The following is a 23,811-nucleotide window of genomic DNA, read 5'->3' on the forward strand; positions in this document are numbered from 1 at the left end:
TGCGTAATTAATGAGGAGAGAGGAGAGGACCTTTTATAGGTGAGGAAGAGGTTGATCTTCTCTTTGTTTTCGATGTGGGACTGATATGCTTCAGTTCCCAGTTTCAGAAGCTTCTGATGCCATCTTGGCGCGGCGCGTGGCGGCGCGTCGTCGCCGATCTGGAGGTGGTCCGACGTTGGGGCTGTAGCCCGCCTGGCGGTGTGTCTGCATGTCATTCCCTTGGTTGGAATTAGTGCCTTTGGCGGTACAATGAGCGTAGCCCATTAGAGCTAATTATGCTTGCAAATGTACATGTATGTACAAGTCCCCCAAGTCCCCAGTCAAGGAGGGCAATCTTGGTTGGGGAGTTGTTCGGCGGTTTGAAGCGTTTTCTTCCGCTAGACTTGCAAGAGCATAATTAGCGTCAGTGCGTTGTCAACCGTTGGTTTTATCGAGCAAACGCTTTATACCCTTTCGGGTGGGCCCCTGCTAGGCCCTCCAGGGAGTCCCCCACTCCCCGGCTAAGATAGACCTCCGGATGGTCGGAAAATTGTTTGTTGAGGGGGAGCTGCACGGAGCAGAGGGTGTTGGGTAGCGAGCCCAAGCTTTAGGACCCAAATGACGGGGGTCAACGTGCCTGATCAGGGCCGTCGTAGACTGTCGACCAGTCCCCGTGTCCCGTAGGGACGGTCTGACGGTAACGCCGCGTGGCGGTCGTTGTCAGAGTGAGGCGTGGCCTCGGGATTCGCCGTTTGGCGGATATCCCCCCGCTAAATGCAGTAAGAAGCGGTGTCCGGTAGGCGTGCCTAGCGGTATTTTGTAGAGTGATTGCTAAACATACGCGGCTAGCAAGCTGAAAAGGAGGTTCCGCTAGATGTTCATAGCGGAAGATGCCCAGCTTGCAGGATGGTAAGGGAGAAGTTCCGCTGGCGGGGTTTCGCTCAGCGGAGACTGTCACTTGGCAGTTGACAAGTGGGAAGTTCCGCTGGCGGGGGCGTGCTCAGCGGAGACTTCGGCACTTGGCCGATGACCAGTGAGAAGTTCCGCTGGCGGGGTTTCGCTCAGCGGAGACTTCGTCACTTGGCCGATGACAAGTGAGAAGCTCCGCTGGCGGGGTTCCGCTGAGCGGAGACTTCGTCACTTGGCCGTTGACAAGTGGGGAGTTCCGCTGGCGGGGGCTTGCTCAGCGGAGACTTCGGCACTTGGCCGATGACAAGTGAGAAGTTCCGCTGGCGGGGTTTCGCTCAGCGGAGACTTCGTCACTTGGCCGATGACAAGTGAGAAGCTCCGCTGGCGGGGTTCCGCTGAGCGGAGACTTCGTCACTTGGCCGTTGACAAGTGGGGAGTTCCGCTGGCGTGGTCTCGCTCAGCGGAGCCATCGGACGATTGGGGAATTCTGCCCAAACGGTTGTTCCCACCGGACGCTTCGTCTGGTGGTAGTTGACACGTGTTGAACCCGTAGAGGGTTAGCGTGCGCAGGCCTGTCCCCTAAGCGTAGCCGTTTCCTCGCCATTAATGATAGTAATGATGGATTTCGTAACCGAGGCGACGCCTCGGTTAATCCGGAGAGTAAGTGAAAAGTGATGACACGTGTACGGCTGGTGTGTGATGTCGTATTTCAGCGGACGGCTTAGAACGCGTTGATGTTGACATAAAAGGGGGGGAACCTTAGCGAGATTTGACACTTTGTGAAAACTTCAAACTCGAGTCGTCGTCTTCAAGCTCCCTGCGATTTGCGAATAGAGTTCCTCAGGGCGAAAACTGTGGAGTTACCGGGTCTTGGGAACGAAGTTTCTGTTGGTGAGGACAAGCGCTTGCAATCACAACAAGGGTTTCATCAGTAAGGTTGGTTCTCTGACTCTTATCCCTGTTCCATTGAATTTCTGTTTATATGTTGTTGTCAGTGTTCTGGGTTTTGTGAAGTGGGTTTTTCTGGGGGATGGGTTTTGGTGGTTTTTGTTTTTGTTTGACAGTCGGGGTTTCTGGGTTTGCTAGATGGTCGAATCTGGGTTCAGTGTTGGTTATTTGTTCTTGTTTTTGTGATTTCTGGGTAAACTGACGCATGTTCTTGTCGATACTGATGTACGAATAGGCTAGATCTGTTTGTGCTAACTGGTGTGGGTTTTAGGGTTTGGGATGGCTAACGTCATAGAGATATCGAGCAGTGAGGATTCCGGGTCTGACGTGTCGTTCAGCGCGGCGGATAGGGTATTTATTGACTCGTTGCGTCCGTCTGCCCATGCAGGAACCTCACTGCCGGAACCGTTAGAGGTTGAGCCGCTACAGACCATACCTTGGGAAATAGCCATGGGTCGTACGTCACGTCCGGAGAGCTCTAAGGCGGGTGAGGTGGCGGCGGCCAAAGGTAGGCGCGACGAGCGCCTGGCGAGCAACAGTGCCGCCAGCGGATCCGCCAGGGATGAGGAGACAGCGGGGGAAGACGCTGAGTCCGCGTGGTTCCTCCGGGATGGCACTCCCGTCGACAAGGCGGGAGGGCGGATGACTCTCGCCGCCGTTGGCAAGATGAAGCGGACGTTCCGGCTGCCGGGCTCCGTGAAGCTGCGCCCGCCGACTGCGGATGAGAGAGCGTCAATTCTCCCGGCGGGATTTGCGGCCGTTCATGAAGCGATACTCCGCCAAGGGGTGACATTACCGCTGGTGCCAAATCTGCAAATCCTGGTGTGCGAGTTCGGCCTTGCGTTCGGTCAGGTTTGTCCCAACATGTGGCGCCTGCTGCTGGCGATGAACTCCTTGTGGCGGTTGTCAGGATGCGAGGGGCCTACCGTGGCGGAAGTGCTTCATTTCTACGAACTGGTGTACGTGAAGCGCCAGGGTTGCAGAGGGCAAGTGAACCTGAGCCGCCGGCAGGGAGCGCCAAAGTTGATAGAAAACCTAAGGGATTCAATGTCCTATTGGCGGGGGACCTTCTGTGTCGCCATGGAGGGATGGGAGTACCAGGCTGGAGCGAACGAAGAAGGGCCGACGTTCAGGATTAAGTCGGAATTCCAACCTATCCGAGGTTGGTGACCAATTTCCGCTGGCGGTAGCCGGCGGGGTTTGTATGTTGAAGGCTTTGTATTCTTACTAATCTAATTGTGTTTGTGCAGCGGGACTGCGGTACAACCTAACGCGGGAGGAGGAGTGTCGCATTGCTCGTATCAGAGGCTGTTGGCGGAACCGTAACCTGCTAGACTTCAGACTGCTGACTGGTTGGGATTTGCTGGTGGACCAGAAACTTACTCGCTCCATTGGTAAGAAATTTCCGTCAGATCGATGTTTCGTTTGTAACTAGTCGAGACTGACTGGCTTGTGTATTTTCCCAGAAACTCCGCCAGGAAATAAGTCGAGCCGCGACGCTTTCGAAAAAGCAATGGACCGCGCCGAGGTGGACAACTATCTGGAGACCATGTATGCCGAAGGGCTGGCAGCCCAACAGACGCTGGTGAACCCCGAGACACTGGCGCTGAGCCAGTCAGAAGTTCCGGTAGTGCTGCCAATGCCACATCACTCCCATCTTGGTGAGGATGGCCTGCCGGTAGTGCAGGCGGGAGTTTCAATGTGTGGCGGGAAGAAGGGAGGCGCTGCGGCTGGGCAGCAGAAGGATCGGATGCCCGCCAATAGGCGTGGTCCTCAAAAGGAAAAGGCGGTGCCGCCGGCGGATGCTGTCATTGCAGCAAGGGAGGAACCGCCAGTGAGGGTGACAAAGACTGCCGTCGGGAACCAGAGGGCGCCGGAGAGAAAGCGTCGGCAGGCCGACTCCCCTGACGAGGAAGAGGGGGAGGACGTGGAGGTGATCGGCTCGCGCCAACAGAAGAAGGCCCGAGGAGTTCCGTCGAAGACTGCTGTGGTGGAGGGAGAAGAACCCGCCGCCAACGAGCTAGACTCGTTTGCCGAGTACGCACCGTTCATGACAGGCGGGGAGCGGGAGTTTCTCTTCCACCTATGCGAACGGCTAGGGTTCGGCGGCCTAGCGGGTATCTCACGCCCGACAGCAATTGACCAATCGCCCTTCAACTTGGCGTTTGGGCAAATATCGGCGGGACTGTACGACATGTTTGCGGCGGCGTCGAAGCAGCCCATGGTCGAGGGGGAGCTGCGGGAGGAAATTCAAAGTCTCCAGAGGGAGTTGGCGGAGGCTAAGGAGAAGCTGGCGGAAGCAGAGCGGCGCCTGACTAAGGCAGAGAGTGACCTTGCCGATGCCCGCGGTAAGCTCCGCGTGGCCATCGAGCGCGACCTGGAGAGGAATGACCGCGTCGCCAAGTTGGAGAGGGACATTGCGTTGCTGGAGGAGCGGATTGCCGCCAAGGATAAAAAACTTATTATCGTCCAGCGGGAGTCTGCCGCCCGGGTGACGGAGTTGAAGCGGTTAGAAGGTGAGGTTGCTCGTCTGAGAGCTGAAGGGAATACCGCTGCGGCAGCCGCTGTCGAGGCATTCAAGCAGTCTGCCGAGTTTAAGAAGGCGATGACTGAGTCGGCGAAGGCCGGGGCCCTGGCAAACATAGATATGCTGAAGCGGAAGGGTGCCATCGACTTTGCCAAAGCGTCGCAGCCTGATGTGCCGGCAACCAGGAGTACGCCGCCGGCGAAAACTGTCGCGACAGCCCCAGTGGGAGGCGCTCGGTCAGGGAGCGGGGAAAGTGGTGCCCATCCGGCGGAAGACTCCCAGCAGACTCCCAACCCCACCCCGTCAGAGGTATCGCGCGCTGGTTTCTTGGCGGCACACACCCGTGCAGACGGTACCATAGAGACCCCGAGCCCGACAGCGCGAGGGTCCGATCAGACTAGTCGAGCGGTCCTGCCGCCGCCCGCCGGAGCAGAAGATGCCGAAGAGCACCCCTGAGGCCAGTTGGACCGCTCTAGATTTTGCAACTTCCCTATTTCCGTTGTAGCCGTCGAGGCATATCATTTTGTAATGTTTTTTGCTGAATAGTATGAAATTCTGAGTTTGTTTGCCCCATGCGTTTGTGCCGTTGGTATTCTGAATTACATTTTGCTTTTGTCAATCAATGACACATTAAAGGAATTAAAATTGGTCCAAGTGCACTTCGTAGCGGACGATATCCGCTGACGATTGCTGGCGTTGCCAGTTGCCCTCAGTGCTAGACTTGGCTACAATGGTTTGAATAATTCCTCGTTTCATTGATAGCTGATGGATCAGCGTACAAAAGTGGGGTAGTACCCGTCGGGTAGCTTCCCTTAGCTAAATATTAAACAAAAATTTAGCTAAGTCAAGATGCTCCTGGGTAGCGGTCTGACTATTTGTAATAATACCGAAGGTGCTCGGTATTCCAAGGGTGGGCCGATTTGACGCCATCCTTGTCCATTAAGTAGAAGGTGCCTGGGCTCACGACTTCCACAATGTTGTATGGGCCCTCCCAAGTTGGGCGGAGCTTGGTCGGAGGTGGAATGACTTCCTTCATTACCCAGTCCCCCAGTTGGAGGTTCCGGGCCTTGACTCTGGCGTTATAGAAACGCGATACGAGCCTTTTGTTTTGCAAGTTGCGCAAATGGGCCTTGAGTCTTTTCTCTTCTAGGAGGTCCCTGTCCAGATTGATGCCGTCGCCGTTGGTGTCTGGGCAGTAGCCCTCGACCCTAGCGGTAGGCTGAGTTACTTCAATAGGTAGGACCGCCTCTGCGCCGAACATCATGCAGAAAGGAGTTTCGCCGGTGGCGGTAGTTGGAGTTGTCCGGATGGCCCACAGGACTTCTGGAAGCTTCTCCGCCCATAAACCCTTGGCGCTGTCGAGCTTCTTTTTTAGCAGCTTCTTGATTATCTTGTTTGCTGCTTCGACCTGGCCGTTGGTTTTGGGGGTGGGCGACAGATGCAAAACTTAGCTTGGTGCCCAAGTTGGCGGTGAACGATATGAGTTCCTTGTTATTGAACTGTGTACCGTTGTCTGTAATGATTGTGTGCGGGACACCATAGCGGCAGTAGATGTTCTTCCAGAGGAAGCGAATGACCTTGGCGGTAGTAATCGCCGTTAGTGGCTCCGCCTCTATCCATTTACTGTTGTAGTCGATGGCTACAATGATGTACTTGAACTGGCCCTTGGCGGTTTGGAATTTTCCCATCAAATCAAGGCCCCACGTGGAGTGAACCCAAGGGCCGATGATTACTGACAGAGGTTCCGCCGGCGCGTGTGGGAGATCTGCGAACTGTTGGCATTTGTGGCAAGACCTCGAAATCCTCCGGGCGTCATCACCCAGTGTGGGCCAGAAGTAGCCCTGTCGCAATGTGCGGTTGGCTAATGATCTAGCGCCTGAGTGGTTTCCACATTCTCCGCCGTGGATTTCCACCAGGACGATCTTTCCCTCCTCTGGGGTTAGACAGCGGAGGTTGGGGTAGGTGAACCCCTGGCGGTACAGCTTGCCATTCTGAATGTTGTAGCGGGTTGCTCGCCGCTTGAGCTGTCTTGCCTGGATCTTGTCCTCTGGCAATGTGCCGTTGCGCTTATATGCAATGATCTCGTCCATCCAGCTGGAGTTGACGTCAATGTTGAAGATCTCCGCCAGGGTCCTTGTGATGCTTGGCTTGTCAAGGTATTCTACCCTTGTGTCAGCTGGACTCTGATGTGGCTGGGCGGTTGCCAGTCTCGCCAGTGAATCAGCCTTGGCGTTCTTTTCCCTGGGGATTTGTGTGATGTTGTGGAATTTGAACTTTTTTAGCAACGTTTTGACGTACCCCAAATATGCCGCTAACTGCTGGTCCTTGGCCTGGAAGCTGTCGTTGACCTGGTTAACAACTAGCTGGGAGTCGCTGAATATGTTGACGCTGTCAGCCCCTGAGTCAATGGCGAGGAGTAGACCGGCGATGAGTGCCTCGTACTCCGCCATGTTGTTTGAAGCTTTGAAGTTGAATTTCAACGCGTATTCCGCGTTCAGTCCCCCGGGTCCTGTTAGGATGACTCCGGCGCCGCTGGCCTTGGTGCTGGCGGATCCGTCCACATGTAGGTTCCAATCTGACTGTGGGGGAGCTGACTCCTCAACGGTTACTATATCTGTTCCGGGACTTGTCTCAACACCGGGCTCCGGCCGTCGCTCGGTTAACTCGGCGATGAAGTCCGCCACTGCCTGGCCTTTCATGGCGGTTCTTGGTTTGTATTCTATGTCGAACTCGCTGAGCTCGATGGCCCACTTGCTGAGGCGCCCCGAGTGTTCAGGGTTCTGCATTACCTGTCTCAGCGGTTGATTTGTTAACACATGGATTGTGTGGGCCTGGAAGTACTGGCGGAGGCGCCTGGCGGCAACGATAAGTGCAAGGGCCAGTTGCTCCAAGGGGGGATACCTTGTTTCTGCTCCGTTCATGCCTCTGCCGGCGTAGAACACCGGGAGTTCATCCTGGCCTTCCCTTCTAACAATTGCGCAACTTACCGCTGATGCAGATACCGCTAGGTATATGAATAGGGTTTCTCCTTGGACAGGGACGAAGAGGAGAGGGACTGCCGCCAGGTATTCCTTCAGGCCCTGGAACGCCGCCTGACATTCCGGATTCCAGTCGATGACCTTCTTGTGCGTTGTTTTGAGGAGTTTGAAGAATGGGGCGCACTTATCAGTGAGTCGAGAGATGAACCGGGAAAGGGCGGTTAACTTGCCCTGGAGGCACTGGACGTGCTTCTTATACTCCGGGTCCGCCAGGTCAAGGATGGCCTGGACCTTGTCTGGGTTAGCCTCGATACCTCGCTCGCTGACGATGTATCCCAAGAATTTGCTAGCGGTGACCGCAAAGAAACACTTCTCTGGGTTGAGGCGCATGCCGTAGGCCAAGAGAATGGTTACTATGACCTTGAGGTTTGCCACATGTCCGCTGGCCTTTACGCTTTTGACTAACATGTCGTCCACGTAGACCTCGATGATTTTTCCCAGATGCTCAGCGAACATGGCATTCATCAACCGCTGGTAAGTTGCACCGGCGTTCTTCAGACCGAAAGGCATGACATTGTAGCAGTAGAGGCCTTTGTCGGTGGTGAAGGTGGTGCATTCCTGGTCGCTGGGGTGCATCTTGATCTGATTGTATCCGGAGAAAGCGTCCATCATGCTGAGGAGCTCATGTCCGGCCGTTGCATCGACTAATTGATCGATACGAGGTAGCGGGAAGCTATCCTTTGGGCATGCCTTGTTGAGATTTTTGAAGTCGACGCACATCCGCCACTTGCCGCTGGCCTTCTTGACCATTACCAGGTTTGAGATCCACTGGGGATAGATAACTTGGCGGATGAACCCAATGTCCTGGAGTTTCGCGACCTCCTCTCTGATTGCCCGGTATTTTTCCTCATCAAAGGCCCTTCGCTTCTGCTTGATGGGATAAAAGGAGGGTTTGATGGTCAGTTTATGAGTGATAATGTCAGGAGAGATACCTGGCATGTCCGCGTATGACCATGCAAAGACGGCGGCGTTATCACGTAAGAACTGAGTGAGCTCTGCCTCCACCTCTGGGTTTAGATGGGCGCCTATGCGGACTGTCCGCTCAGGGTGTTCATCCGAGAGGCAGACAACCTTTAGTGACGTGTCAGGGTCGACCGGCTCCTTCCTTACATACTTCTCCTCTTCATCCCTAGGATCCTCAAAGATATTTGGTGGCGGTGCCTCATTGCCCACTGTCAGAATTTCATGGCGGCGCGTCGACCGCGCTAAAGTTGTCGAGTAACACTCTCGCGCCAGCTGTTGACTTCCCCTGACACAGCCCGTGCCGTTGGGCGTGGGGAACTTCATAAGGAGCATGTACCCGGCAATGATGCACTTGAGCTTGTTAAGTGCAGGTCGACCGATGATGGCGTTGTACGAACTGAAACAGTCGACAATAATGAATTCTGTATGTACCTCCGCCATGCAAGGGCTAGTACCAATAACCAGCCGCATGTAATCTGACCCCAGCGGCTGTGTGACGTCACCGGAGAAGCTGAGCAGTGGCTCGTGATCCTGGAGCAGTTTTTTATTCCGCTTGAGATGGTCGTAGCAACCATTGAAGATGACGTTGACGGCGGATCCGCTATCCACCAAAATTCTCCCCACCGAGAATTTGCCCAGAATGGCATCGACCAAGAATGGGTCGTCATGAGGTAAATGCACTCCGCGCTCTTCCTCCTCTGAAAAGGTAATAGGTTCCCAACCTGATTTCGGGAGTTTGGCGGATCTTTCGTAGCGGATATTGCAGACTTCTTTTGGGTGATTAGCGCGTGCATAGCGCTTCCTTGCCCTGTGAGACATGCTGGTGATTGGGGCGCCGCCATCGATGGTATTGATGCGGCCCAAGGTCTCAACGTTGGCAATTACTGGTGGTGGCTGACGCACCTTGAACTGGTCCATCTTGCCGTCACGGTACAGGGTCTCAATGGCCGTTTTGAGAGCATTGCAACTGTTGGTATTGTGGCCGCTGTCTTAGTGGTATTTGCACCACTTGCCGGTGTTCCTGGGCTTACCTGTTTTTGGGTACTTTGGAGGGGGTGGCGGTGGGATCTGATCCTTGCACTGATTGTAGATGTCTTCATATGAGGCAGTTAGGACGGTGAAAACTGCATACCGCTGCGAGGACTCCGCCTGCTTGTTGCGGTTATCCCCATGTGTTGGGCGGTTTCCCTTATGGTATTGCTGGTCCTTCTGCCGCTTGCTCTGGTGGTGGCCCTGTGGCCACTCCCTTTTCTTGTCAGTTGATGGTGCTGAGGGGGTCTTGCTAGCGGTTTCCTTATGACTGGAAGATGGCTGTGCTGATTTTGGTGTTGGTGGTGGTGGGATTTCTCCGTATGTGATGAATTCCGCCTGGGCGTGAATGACCGCCTCACTCATGACGTGGTCATACGTCGCATTGGGATGATTGTAGTTGAGGTGATAGAGGAACGGTCCCTTGAGCAGTCCCTTCCTGAAGGCCGCCGACGCCATCGTTTTGTCTAGGTCACGGCACTGAGATGCTGCCGCCCGCCACCTTGTGACGAAGGCCTTCAGTGACTCGTCCTCCCCCTGCTTGACGCTGAACAGCTGACTTGTGTTGTGATGACCAGCGGATAATAGGATGAACCGGGAGAGGAAAGCATGGGATAGTGCAGTGAATGAACTGACAGAGCCCGGCGGACACTCAAAGAACCAGTTCATTGCCTCGCCATCCAACGTTTCGCTAAACAAGTGGCACAAAGTGGCGTCGTCGAATCCCTTGTTGTTGGTGACCTTCTTGAAGGTGTCCATGTGGACGAAGGGGTCGGACATTCCACCGTAATGCGCCATCTTTGGGGTTTTTGCATATGCCGGTCTGACAGCCTGCAGAATGGCAGCGGTGAAGGGCCCGGGTCTGGAAGCGAAAAGCGGATTCTGAGTTGGCGCCGGGACACCTGACTCCGCCCGGATCAACCTCTGCTCCAACTGGTGCATCCTTTCCAATATCTGGGCGGTTGCATCGTTGGTGGAATCAGCCTGAACAACCCGCTGGGACAGCCCGCGCCTTGGCACAGGCGGGACATTCGCGGTCCTCGTCTCCGAGCGGTTGGTGTGCGGGAGTGATTCCGCCTCTTGCTCCAACATGGGTTGGGGTATGGGCGGTGGTCCCATTCCTACTAACTCGGGCGGGTTTAGCGGCACTTGCATCTGTATGACCGGCCCCGGCCCCAACGACCCGGTGCCGGGTCGGCTGTGCCTGGTGCTATGTGATTGCTCGCCCTGTGCTGGGTGGGCGGTGGCCTCCAATGTCTTCTTTAATTCCTCGAAACGTGTCATGAGCGTAGCCACCTGCCGCTGGGCCTCAGCCTTTTCCTTGCGTTCCGCCTCACGCTCCTTGTTTGCCTTGTGAAGATCCGCCAGTGCCAGCTCGTACATAGTGACGAGATCTTGGACCGGCGGACGGCTGCTGCTCGGATTTGCCTCACCGCCGGGGTTGGCCGGGGTTGTGAATAGTGCGCGGTTAACGCCTACTGCTGGGTCGGGAAGTTGGGGGACGGCGGGATGGTCTGCCTGCTCTTCAGCGTTTCCCCCGCTACCGTTAGTCATGGTGATTGTGGTGGGATGGCCTTTTGTTCAAGGGTTCCCACAGACGGCGCCAATGTTAATGTCTAAAAGTTCGGCGGTAGCTGAACCTTTGTTAACGCTGATCCGGTGGGCGGATCGATACTTAGTGTTCTCAGAGCCTCCGTTGCCTGTCAAGTAAAATACAAAGGGGCGTCAGAGGGAGACCGCGCTGGGCGGTCTTCAACTCTCCGATGCCTAAGTTAGTCAATGTATTTATGTTGACAGAGTAACAGTAGGTAAAGTATTGAATGCGTAATTAATGAGGAGAGAGGAGAGGACCTTTTATAGGTGAGGAAGAGGTTGATCTTCTCTTTGTTTTCGATGTGGGACTGATATGCTTCAGTTCCCAGTTTCAGAAGCTTCTGATGCCATCTTGGCGCGGCGCGTGGCGGCGCGTCGTCGCCGATCTGGAGGTGGTCCGACGTTGGGGCTGTAGCCCGCCTGGCGGTGTGTCTGCATGTCATTCCCTTGGTTGGAATTAGTGCCTTTGGCGGTACAATGAGCGTAGCCCATTAGAGCTAATTATGCTTGCAAATGTACATGTATGTACAGTCGTTACCTAAATCCACCTTCGAGAAACATGTGAAGAGCATCGGATTGAGAAAGTTATCCGAACTCCCACGATTGTAGCAATCAGGGGGAGATATCGACATCAGGGGGAGCTATGATGTCTACATGTTCGATCTCGAAGAGTGAAGGACGTGTTGTGCTCTTTTTGTCCTTCGACCAGGGTTATTTTTATCCCACAGGGTTTTTGTTACCTGGCAAGGTTTTTAACGAGGCAACGGATGAAGCGTCACCACCAAGTTTGAAGCGGCACAAGGGGGAGTGTTGAAGGAAAATCGACTTAGTGTGCCTTATCAAACTAGGAGTAGTAATAGGAGAGAAGGTTCTAGAATTCCTAATCATAGATGGATTAGTATTCCTTGTAACATTAGAATATGTACTTTGTAATCCCTATATATAGGGCTCCTATTCTCAATAATATGTTGGACAATTCTCTCTACAATTTCTCTCAAATCTCTTTTTCCTTAAACACCTTTGAATATGCTGAGATTGATTCATTAAATCTAAACAAGATAGCTCTGCAATTTTATGTTTGGAGTTAGGATGTTTCCCCTCATGGTTTGAAAAAGCACAGTCATCCCCATCTCTAATTTTCTTCCAATTATGAAATCCATTAACAGTGAAAGCTTTGTGTCCTTGATGCCCAGATGGCTTATAAAAAAGATAACATGGTAGACAAAAAGCTGCATCTTTGTCCTCAGAATATTCTAACCATGAAGGAAATAGAGCATACCATGTAGGTTGAAAGCTACGAAGATGATTGTTTTGTCCTGATTGAGGATATTTATTAAGCAAAGGCTGATTTGGTCCAAGCTTGATGTATGCTCGGCGAACTGCATCTTGTTTATTGATTGGATACTCCCGTATTTGTTTACGCTTTCCTGGGTCACGTTCCAAAGAAGTAGTGTCAATTTCATAATTTTCATTGTCATTGGAATCAATTCTAGCTGACTTGAGAGGATGAGGATTTTCGGGAGCAGGTGTTGATGCTTCAGTACCGGAGTTGGGCAATGGTGGAGGCACTGAAGTACTAGCATCAGATTGGGCATTCTTCCTTTTGAAAAATCCATGAATTTTTGATTGTTTACTCATCTACAAGTGAAAATATATACATAAAAATTCAAAATCATTGAAACCAATTCTGAATATTTCATAACTTAAATCACAATTCACAGAAACAAATCTGTTCAACTCACAAGGATATTGTAAATGCAGGATTTTCTTTCTCTCCTTTTACAACTCTCTGTCTCTAGCTCTCTCTATCTTTTCTCTCTCTCTCTATTCTGCCGAATTTTTGAGAATGATAGGAACTTCTTTGTTTCTCTTTCTCCAGCTCCTTATGAAGGATTGTGAAAGGAATCACAAGGTGCCGGCAGCACACCTTCTTTTCTGCCATGAAACTTGCTTTCTTTTGTTCTTTTCTGCCATGAAACTTGCTTTCTTTTGTTCTTTTCTGCCGCATGCTTGCTTTTCTCTTTCCTTTCTCTCAGACAACATGTCTCTTTCTTCTTTTTCTTTTCTCTAAAGTCCAACCTATAATGTGAAGTGGGGAACTAGGGGTGCCAATATTAATAATTATGTGTGTAGAAACTCAAGTCAACTAGATTTCAAGCAACAATTACATATGCTGCCAAAAAGTTAAGGGGTGCCATGGCCCCCTCAGGCCCTTGAGTAGCTCCGTCCCTGCTTGTGTTTGCATCACTTCACACGTACGTACCACTTGAATATCCTGGAATCACACTGCTCATCCATATGCTTGAACTGATGGGATATGAACACAGAGAATCAATATATCAGTGGACATATACAAGGTACTAAATCTAATCAATAAAGGAGAAGTAAGAAAACCCCCTTCACTGCAAGGATTAGGAAAAAGTAATCTGTGCCAGACAAGGATACACATACACGAGGACTGAATCTTAGTAATTAAAGTATTCAATACTAATCATCCTATTAGGAAAAAGTAGTCCAAAATTATTCATTTAGAAACAAAATCACAGCAGTCGATTGTTTTCAAGGAAAAGATATACAATGCAAAACCATGTATATGGAAAACAAACCTTTGCATTTGGAATTGATTCCCCGCAAAACTGTTTTTGACTGTCGAAAATGATGATTGCTGTGCAAACAGTATATTGATTTAATAAAAAACCATGGGATAAAATAGACTAAGAGATGGTAAAATTGATGAAATTTATGCTTAGATATTAGAGTTAACATCTTTAAGCAACACACAGAACATATAAATCGGATATGGTGTACATGTCTACCTCAATGAATTTTGATAACATGAATGCACTCTCTAGCAGGACTACAACCATCAAAGAAGCTGGAGGGAAAAACCTACAAATGCATGATCTCCCACTTCTTGGCTTTGCACCCAAAGATATCTGACAAAACCACAAACTCAAATTTGATCAATTGACTTAATATTTTTTGGTAAGAAATGCAAGTTCACCCCCGAAGAATTCAATTATGCAGCTACAATCACAAGTAAGAAAGCCATTCCCTACACAACAGCAAAATAACAAGGATTCTGAATCGTGGTAGAAGCTTCCAACTAAGGAATTCAATATGTGTAATAAGTAATAACCAGAAGAAGAAGAAAAATGACAATACAAAGAAGCAAAGAATACCGAGTCTCTCTCTTTTATCATCAAAGTTTTCACTCCCCATTTACAAATTACATAACTTTAAAATGGAACAAAGAAGAAGAATATGATGACTTACAGGACTGGATGGTGGCTTCATGTTCCATGCAAATACAGAGGAACCCAGAAACAGAAAACAGAGCTTTAATTGTTGTATGATTTCCGTTTCTCTTATAGTTTGTTTTCGTCCTCCTCCCGTGTTCTTGTTTGCGCGTTGTCCGAGAGCATGAATAATTACTCAAATATATTGCAGAAAACACGAGGAGGAATCGATGATCACATAATCATAACAATAGCCCACAACGTGAAACAAAATGGGAAAGAGGAGGCAGCAACTGAATAACACGTGGAATATATTAGTGGGGGAGCGCGAATTAGAAAACAGACCACATAATCACAAAATATATCAAACAAAATCACACAAAAAATCTTTTTCTTTTTGTTACTTGTTTATAATCTCATCCTCATGCTCTAAAGAACAAAGTGATTCGTCACTCACTCATCAATCACCATAATGATAATAACAAATATTTATTGATATTGAAGGAGGTGTCGGTTTGGGTCTTGATTTTAATGGACGTGTGGTGGTCATTAGTCCTATATCTACATCTACCTTACTAATTACTCTTCGTTTCTTATCAAGAAAGAAATAGCCAAAAATATGAAGATGATAATACTAATTCTTGTGGAATTGTTTTCATGGACTCTTTTGATACCCACAACATTCCAAAATGGAAAATCAGTAAAGGGACACTAGGGCCGCTACACTTACGTACATGTCTTCATTTTCAATCTAGTATGGTGAGGGGTATCTCTCCGATGAATTGTAGACAACCACATACATATTTACATATTAGTATTACTAAAGCAAACAGTGTTTAATGGTTAAATTTTTCAAACCCTCCAATTGCGCTTCCTTGATTAAAATGTTCTCAAGTAAATATATATTTTCTCTGAATCTGAGGAATAGAAAATCAAAACATTATACTCGGTACAAAATTGATAGGAAACTTCCCACCCTCGAAAGTGGCTATTTCTTGAAAGAAAGAAAGAAATAAATAAATAAATACCACTCCTACGGATTAATGCCAAAAAATATTTAATAACTGACAGAATGCAATATTGAGCAAAATACAAAAAGTCAATTAACACACATATTACAGGAATAATATTATTGAGGCATTCAAACAAGCTAGGGTTAGGATTGAAGGGTTCATTTTGATCACATAAAAGTGGCATTATTTGGCTTAGGCACAGGGGATACGTGTGACGGATAATGTAAGCAGGGCAAACGAGCAATCATTTTATCATCAATAACTCCACCTTCAAAATCCTCCAAACAAACAGCACATGATGATGGAGGCATACGAGAACTAGCGCGGGTGGTACAAGTAGCCCTAAACTTGGCCCATGTTTTCTTTGCATAGCGACACATGCGCATATCACCACAACAATCAAAACTTCCATACAAATCACAAGACATGATCCTTAGAGCAAATGCACCCATAAACTGTGGACAATTGCTGATTTGCCAACCAAATTAGTACTACTAATCTACTATTCACCCTAAATTGGCAATTGCCTCTAGCTTACACAATGCACCAATGAAAGGCAATTTGCCTGTCAATCCACTATTTCACATTTCAAATTTGAATAATTCATTAATTTAAAATAATGTTAAACATATAATTTAAATAATTAATAATTAGATTAATAATACAATATTATTTTAACAAAATTTTGGTGTGAGAAATGAAGGGGAGAGAATGAGTATTTATAGAATTTTTGAAAGTAATTTTCAGAATTTTTTTCCCTTTCGAATTAATTTTTGAGTTAGAAATAGAGGAAAAAAAATTAGTGGAGTTGGTGGCAATGGCGATTTGCTCGACGGGGTCTCGGTGAAGTTGATGCTTTCAATTGGATTAGTGGAGTTGATCAGGTTCCTGTACTTGGGGACCTGCGAGGCTGTGTTTCGTCCCTCTCATCGCTGGCAGGATTGGATCTGTCTTTGGCGAAGGTTTACATGAAATCGACCTGGATTGCACAGAGGCCATCAGTGGAGAAGGCTGATCTGGTCTGCTCGGGGACTGAACCAACTTTGGGGTCTTTGTCTTGGTTGGCAGGTTGTTCCGTGGTTGATTTCAGTGGTGGAAGCTGGACTGGCGGCGCAGCACAGGGTCCGTCGAATTACTGCGGCGGCGGCGGCACTGGGGAGAAGCCTGTACTCTCATCTAGGGTTTATCCTAGATGGGTTGTGTGGGCTTGGTATTGGGCTGCTAGGTTCACTCCAGGTTGGGTTTTTGGAAACCCTAGGCTGACTTAGGCCTCATCAACGGGCCGGGCCGGGCCGGGCCTTACTTCATTTTTAAATAGTAGCGGGCCGGGCTTTATTGTAAATTGAAGGATCCAAGCCCATCCATTTAATGCGGGCCTCGCGGGCTTTTTCGGGTCGGGCCGGGCTAAGCCTTTCGGGTTTTTTTTGGGCAGGCCTTGGGGGCTTTATTTACAAATAAATCTTTAAAGATAATATTTTTTATAAACTTATATTTATATATCATACACTCCAAAGAGAAACCTCTATCAACTTAAATAAAATGGAAAAACCGACCGTTGGATGAGATTATTATAATAAATTATGAGTGTGGTAAAAAATTTAGCCAATTTCACCATATTTTCGAATCCGATCGAATTGGTCAACCGTCGTTACTTGTATGTTTTCTTGGTTGACCGATGGCATGACAACCGCGAAACGTGCTTATTTTTTCACATCATGTCTGTAAATATTCCATCGATGGATGTGCGTGGACATAAGATAAAAATTTCAATTTTAATTGCAAAGATGTTGGCCTATATCAATTTGCCTCCTAAAGTCGTATGACTTGTATATTGCATTTAAATTGTTGAGGTTCATTCTAAAGCAACCATGCATGAAGTGGAAAATGAATTTAGAGAAATCAACCGCTCGATTGAGAGATTGTAATGTTTTATGGTGATTGTAAAAAATTCAGCTAATTTGATTCTCGTTTCGAATTCGATCAATTAGGTTAAATTTAGTTATTCTTATAAACCTATATCTATACAGGCCCGCTCACCTGCGAGACGAAAATAAAGGGACAAAACGGGATGAAATCATTCCAGCCGTCAGATCTTAATTAAATTGATCAAACGGATAGAGAACCAAACCATTAAAACCAAATCTGTTTAGACTGCTAAGACTCCACGCCTAATCTGTTTATCTTCCTCGGTTCCTCCTCCCTCGTCTCAACTCATGCTCTCCCCTATACCATTCTTCATTCTTCCTCATCACCATAAGACTGGTCTCTCTTGAAGGTATTTTTCTTAGATTTTACTCTCTCTCTCTCTCTCTCTCTCTCTCGATTTTAGGTTTTTTTTTTTTCTTCTTTCTTTCTTTTCAGTTTGGTGAATCATGGAGCCATTGTATTTTGTTTGATGATTTCGTTGTTGGTGTTCTGATTTCATTGTCGAAATTTTGGTTGTTCCTGTGGAAGTATTGATTTTGGTTGCAAATGGTTCGTATTTGGATTCCTGCTCAAAATTCGATTGTCTGGATTTGCTATGTTTGTTTTGGGATTTGAAAGTGTTTCTATTTTTAATTGCTGGGATATAGAGTTGGTCAAAAGAAATTGAAAAAAGGTCAATACTTTTTGTCCATGGAATGGATTGAGTCATTGAATAGGAAGCCTCATTGACCAACTTGATTAAGTGGTTAGACTCTTTGCTGGTGTTCTGTTTCACCATTGTCGAAATTTTGGTTGTGAAAATTGATTTCATTCTCTCTTTCTCTGTTTCACCGTCATTTTTTTTTTTCAAAGTAAGGCAATATGTTAATTCAAAGCACTAAACTTCAAAAGGTCAACATAGATTTGTTTAATGAGAAGGTCACGGCCTCAAACAATTTTGTCGTTAAAGTGAAAATTCCATACATGAGAGCTCAATTAAAATATAAGTAAAATGCTTGACTATTGAAATTTGTTTAGTTTTTAACTTCTTTTTTATTAGTGCCTGTTATTAGTGTTATGTCTTTGAATCTGTTGCAGCGAAATTGTACTTATAGTTGTGTTTGTAATGCTGCAGGTTTATGATGGGTGAACCATTGTTACAAGAGCCGAATGAGAATGTTGTTGTAGATGAACCAAAACTTCAGCTTGGTCAAGAATTCGAATCAATAGAGGAGGCCTATTACTTTTACAATGAGATATATGCAAAGACTGTTGGTTTTAGTGTGAGAATGGGTTCAACTAAGAGAAGTAAGGTGACTGGAGAGATTACTTGGAAACAATTTTTATGTTCCAAGGAAGGAAAAACAGATGAGACTTATGAGAACTCAAAACGGCAACATTCATCGACCATGGAGGAAAGAAATTGCGGAATTAAGCGTATGGGTTGTAAGGCAAGGTTGAACATCGTCTTTAACAAGGCAAGTAAAAAATGGTGTATAAGTGACTTCGAGGAGGCTCATACACATGAACTTACAACCCCCAAAAGAGTACATTTATTACCATCACACCGCAAGCTTACAAAGGCAAAGAAGTGTCTTATGGAAAAGCTAAGTAGTGTTAATGTTCGAACAAGTCAGCAATTCAAAATAATGGAGACTGTGGCAGGTGGTATACAAAATGTTGGGTGTATTGTCAGAGATTTGAGAAACTTTGAAAGAGATTCAAGGGAAGAAGTGAAGGGACATGATGCAACTATGCTACTTGAGTACTTAGAGTCAGAAAAGGAAAAGAAGCCATCCTTTTATTTTGAAGTTGACCGAGATGAAGAAAATAGATTGAATCGTTGCTTTTGGGCTGATCCTACCTCAAAAAAAGCATATTATTTCTTTAACGATGTAGTTGTGTTTGATACTACGTACAACACAAACAAATATCGTATGATCTTTGCTCCAATCACAGGCGTCAACCATCATGGCCAGACAATTGTATTTGGTTGTGGACTTTTAAGTGATGAGAAAACTGAGTCTTTTATTTGGTTACTGGAACAATGGTTGAAATCTATGCCTAGTGGTCCACCGAAAGTTATAATTACTGATCAAGATCCAACAATTGCAAAAGCCATCGCTCAAGTTCTTCCACTTACACTCCACCGTTTTTGTCTTTGGCATATCATGTTTAAATTTCGAGATAAGCTTGGTCCTGTGATTGCTCAAAGTTATTATGGACTCTTCAAAGCCAGTGTATATAACTCTAAGACTAAAGAAGAATTTGAAGCTAGTTGGAAGAATGCTGTGCAACAAAGCAAACAAGAAAATCATGCGTGGTTGAACACAATGTATGAACTACGAAGTAAATGGATCCCTGCATTTTGCAATCACATCTTCCATGCAGGTATGCAAAGTAGTCAAAGAGTTGAAAGTAACCACTCATTCTTCAAATCATTTGTTTCAGTGAACAATTCTTTATTGGATTTTGCTACAAGGATTAAACGGGGACTTAGACAACAAAGGCATGAAGAACTGATTCGTGATCATGTTGATAGTAATGAAATTCCAAAGACAAGGACTTACTATCCCATAGAAAAGCAAATGCGTGAGGTGTACACAAAAGAAATATTTTTGAGGTTTCAAGATGAGGTTGTCAAAAGCACTGCTTACTTGAAATGTGAAACTTTGAAGGAGGATGAAAATGAATGTGTCTATAATGTTTTAAGGGCTGCAGATGATGAACAAAGCTGGAAATTGCGACAAATTGTTCATGACAAAGTATCTGGTTTTGCCAAGTGTAGTTGTGGAGGCTTTGAGGTTGAAGGAATTGCATGTAGGCATATCATTTTCTTTTTTCGAAGTATGAAGATGGTACATTTGCCAAGTGAATACATCTTAGATAGGTGGACAAAAAATGCAAAAGTTGGAAGAGTTTGGGATGATGATGGTGTCGAAGTGAAAGATGTGGGTGATAAGTCATTGATGATGAGATACATTCAGTTATCTCAACTTTCACAAGCTGTAATTGATGAGGCGTCTCTTTCATCAGAAACAACAAAATATTGCACAGATGGACTCCATTCGCTTCGTCTTGGTATTAAAGAACTTCTCTAAAGTCTAGGTGTTGAGGAACTTCCATCCACAAAAAAAAGAATACCACAGCAAATACTCATTGAAGAACCATCTCAATCAAAGGCTAAAGGGAGTGGGAAGAGGTTGAAGTCATCCAAAGAAATTGCAATGAATAAGCAAAGAAAATGTGGAAAATGTGGTCAAAGTGGGCACAACATAAAAACATGTGAGAAGCACAATACTAATGGGTAATAACTTCATTCACTACTAACACTTGCTTTATTTCCCTATATGATCTATTTCATGCTTATTAATGTATCATTGATATTGTATATGTTCATCAGAAAATAACTGCATTTTCAGTTACATTCGTTTCATGACTATAAAGAATCTTAATGCTGTAAGATTGATAGTATGCAGAATTACAATTTCAGTCATTTGGTTCCAAAATGATCCAGACATTGTAAGGTTGGTAGTATGCATTTTGCTGACCTGCACAATTTACATGGTATCTGTATAATCTAGAATTAGAGCTATAGAAGAAAGTTATATCATGTGGGTTGAACTGCTGATCATTGTTGATGTCAAGGATTCTTTTGTCACTGTTTTCGTTTATTATGTTTTCTGGTCAGTGTTATTTAATTCGAATCTCTATACCAATTACAGCTGAAATGCAGAGAAAGATCAATATTTCTATTATTTCCAACTTCCAAGGGAATCGAAGTTGCAATAGGAAAAGATCAATTACTATATATTGCTAAGTGATTATTATATCAATGCTATACGGGTTTACCAAAAGTCAGGTGATTCCATAGAAGGAATTTGGTTGCAAATTCTATTATCATTGTTGATTCCTTCTTGTTGTCATCATGAAATTCAGGTGAGGAAGTCAATGTGTCGTATCAAGCACGTACTCACTTAGAGAGCAATTGAAGAACCCGATTCCAGGAGGTCTGCTGAGATGAAGAGGATGATAAATGCGTTGTGATGGCCTCTACACCCATGTATTGGATGGTTGGTGATATTGGCGACGCTGCCTAGCTTCTTTATCTCCTTGCATGTAGGACTAGAAACTTGTGGTAATCTGAATTAAAAGGAGCAACTTGTAATATGTGATAAATCTATGATGGCTTTTTATCTTTCTATTTTGATGAACTCTTATGGTGGCTTGTTTCTATGTGAGCAAAATAATTAATACAGTTTCTTATTTCTTCTGCTAGCTATGATTTTTTGAATCTGCATGACAACTTGCTTTATTATTATATATTTGTAGATATGTAAATTTTGTTCTCCAACTCGGACTTTATTTTACAGAATCAGTAGAACTTGACGACCATTCTAGTTACATTTCAAAGTTCAGTCCTAAACCTAGGACTTTCACACAAGTCATCTAAAATTGCAGTAATAACTTGCGGATGAAGTTGCTCCACACTCAAAGCTCAGCATCCGATCCAGACTTAGAAAAGCACATCAGCAACCTGGTTGATTTAACGATACACATGAAGTTTCACAATGCAGGACTTGTTCCATTAGAATTGGCAGCAATTGCAGGCCATCCACACCATTTTTTATCTAGTTAGAATTTCAGAATCACGTTCAATCAGGATGTTCAGACATTGTTAGGATGCGTCTGGGGTCAATATCAAACCTTTAAGTAATCCCCAACCGACTCCATGAAGCACAGTACCATTCACCAATCTATCCACATAACCAGAAGTCCAGTTGCCAGAATGGCTCCTTAAAACAGCACCAGCACCGATGTCCCCGTTTTGATTTTCTAGCACTACCCACATTGAGCTTATAGAAGTTCACAGAAGGCTTACTCAAACCAGTCTGACCATGCTGGCAGCGTTCTACTACTTAGCACCATCAATTATTATCTTGCTTGTATTAAAGGGAAATGAAATATCTCATCAAAAATAGCTTTATTTCCTCACTTCCATAAGAACCAACATGTGAAGAAGACAACCAAAACAATCTTTCCTGCAGTGAGCATTAGCAGAAACCCAAGCATACCAGTCCAGATGCATAGTTCTAGCAATAGTGTCAAAACAATGCAGCGGTTGTTGGTGATAATAAACGCAATGCAGTTGAGAAGGATGCTAGCTAGCAACCAGAATCAAATGAAGAGTTCCCTACAAAACAACATACCAAGATTCAAATTCTATCTAAACAATCCTCATCTGTGGAAAAACTATCATAAGATAAAGAACAAAGTGAAATGAATCTCGGTGCAATATGGCCTCTCTCACTCTCATCAACACCAAAACTTTGACTCAAAGATTTTGACTTTGATCACTTCACAAAAGGATGAAGGAAAAGAAACAGACCTGTAAAAAGGCAGGACCAAACCCAGCTCACTTTATGTTCTTCCGAAATGTATAGCACAGATGGCTGTAGCATCAATCACACTTTTAGTAATAAAGCAGTCAAACAATTTTCACAACCAAAATTTCGACAATGGTGAAACAGAACACCAGCAAAGAGTCTAACCACTTAATCAAGTTGGTCAATGAGGCTTCCTATTCAATGACTCAATCCATTCCATGGACAAAAAGTATTGACCTTTTTTCAATTTCTTTTGACCAACTCTATATCCCAGCAATTAAAAATAGAAACACTTTCAAATCCCAAAACAAACATAGCAAATCCAGACAATCGAATTTTGAGCAGGAATCCAAATACGAACCATTTGCAACCAAAATCAATACTTCCACAGGAACAACCAAAATTTCGACAATGAAATCAGAACACCAGCAACGAAATCATCAAACAAAATACAATGGCTCCATGATTCACCAAACTGAAAAGAAAGAAAGAAAAAAAAAAAAAAAACCTAAAATCGAGAGAGAGAGAGAGAGAGAGAGAGAGAGTAAAATCTAAGAAAAATACCTTCAAGAGAGACCAGTCTTATGGTGATGAGGAAGAATGAAGAATGGTATAGGGGAGAGCATGAGTTGAGACGAGGGAGGAGGAACCGAGGAAGATAAACAGATTAGGCGTGGAGTCTTAGCAGTCTAAACAGATTTGGTTTTAATGGTTTGGTTCTCTATCCGTTTGATCAATTTAATTAAGATCTGACGGCTGGAATGATTTCATCTCGTTTTGTCCCTTTATTTTCGTCCCGCAGGTGAGCGGGCCTGATATCTATATATCATACACTCCAAAGAGCAACCCCTATCAATTCAAAGAAAATGGAAAAATAGACCGTTGGATGACATTATTACAATAAATTATGAGTGTGGTAAAAAATTTAGCCAATTTCACCATATTTTTGAATCCGATCGAATTGGTCAACCGTTGTCACTTGTATGTTTTCTTGGTTGACCGATGGCATGACGACCGCGAAACATGTTTATTTTTTCACATCACATCTGTAAATATTTCATCGATGGATGTGCGTGGACATAAGATAAAAATTTCAATTTTAATTACAAAGATGTTGGCCGATATTAATTTGCCTCCTAAAGTTGTATGACTTGTATATTGCATTTAAATTGTTGAGGTTCATTCTAAAGCAACCATGAAGTGGAAAATGAATTTAGAGAAATTAACCGCTCGATTGAGAGATTGTAATGTTTTATGGTGATTGTAAAAAATGCAGCTAAT

At 45.7% G+C, this 23,811-nt stretch overlaps 2 protein-coding genes and 1 long non-coding RNA gene across 3 annotated transcripts; 1 reads left to right on the forward strand and 2 right to left on the reverse strand.

The window, feature by feature from the left end:
* Positions 1–4,962: 4,962 nt before the first annotated feature.
* Positions 4,963–11,487, reverse strand: LOC133720792 (uncharacterized). The gene is made up of 3 exons (XM_062147264.1): positions 11,245–11,487; positions 9,497–11,093; positions 4,963–4,972 (listed from the first exon to the last, which is right to left on the reverse strand). Exons 2-3 carry the CDS (start codon positions 10,945–10,947, stop codon positions 4,963–4,965), a joined length of 1,461 nt encoding a protein of 486 aa, XP_062003248.1. The 5' UTR covers positions 10,948–11,093; positions 11,245–11,487.
* Positions 11,488–18,285: 6,798 nt separating this feature from the next.
* LOC133720794 (protein FAR1-RELATED SEQUENCE 5-like) lies at positions 18,286–20,244 on the forward strand. The gene has a single exon (XM_062147266.1). It carries the CDS (start codon positions 18,286–18,288, stop codon positions 20,242–20,244), a length of 1,959 nt encoding a protein of 652 aa, XP_062003250.1.
* Positions 20,245–21,428: 1,184 nt separating this feature from the next.
* LOC133719738 (uncharacterized) lies at positions 21,429–23,323 on the reverse strand. The gene is made up of 3 exons (XR_009851434.1): positions 23,095–23,323; positions 22,533–22,596; positions 21,429–22,337 (listed from the first exon to the last, which is right to left on the reverse strand). It is a non-coding gene; the product is annotated as an uncharacterized LOC133719738 (long non-coding RNA).
* Positions 23,324–23,811: the final 488 nt, after the last annotated feature.

Source organism: Rosa rugosa, chromosome 7 (assembly GCF_958449725.1).
Source record: "Rosa rugosa chromosome 7, drRosRugo1.1, whole genome shotgun sequence".
In the NCBI taxonomy this organism is placed as follows: domain Eukaryota; kingdom Viridiplantae; phylum Streptophyta; class Magnoliopsida; order Rosales; family Rosaceae; genus Rosa; species Rosa rugosa.

Coding starts and splice junctions, on each gene's coding strand:
- LOC133720792 (XM_062147264.1), bottom strand. CDS start 10,947: ATGACTAACGGTAGCGGGGGAAACGCTGAAGAGCAGGCAGACCATCCC.
- LOC133720794 (XM_062147266.1), top strand. CDS start 18,286: ATGGGTGAACCATTGTTACAAGAGCCGAATGAGAATGTTGTTGTAGAT.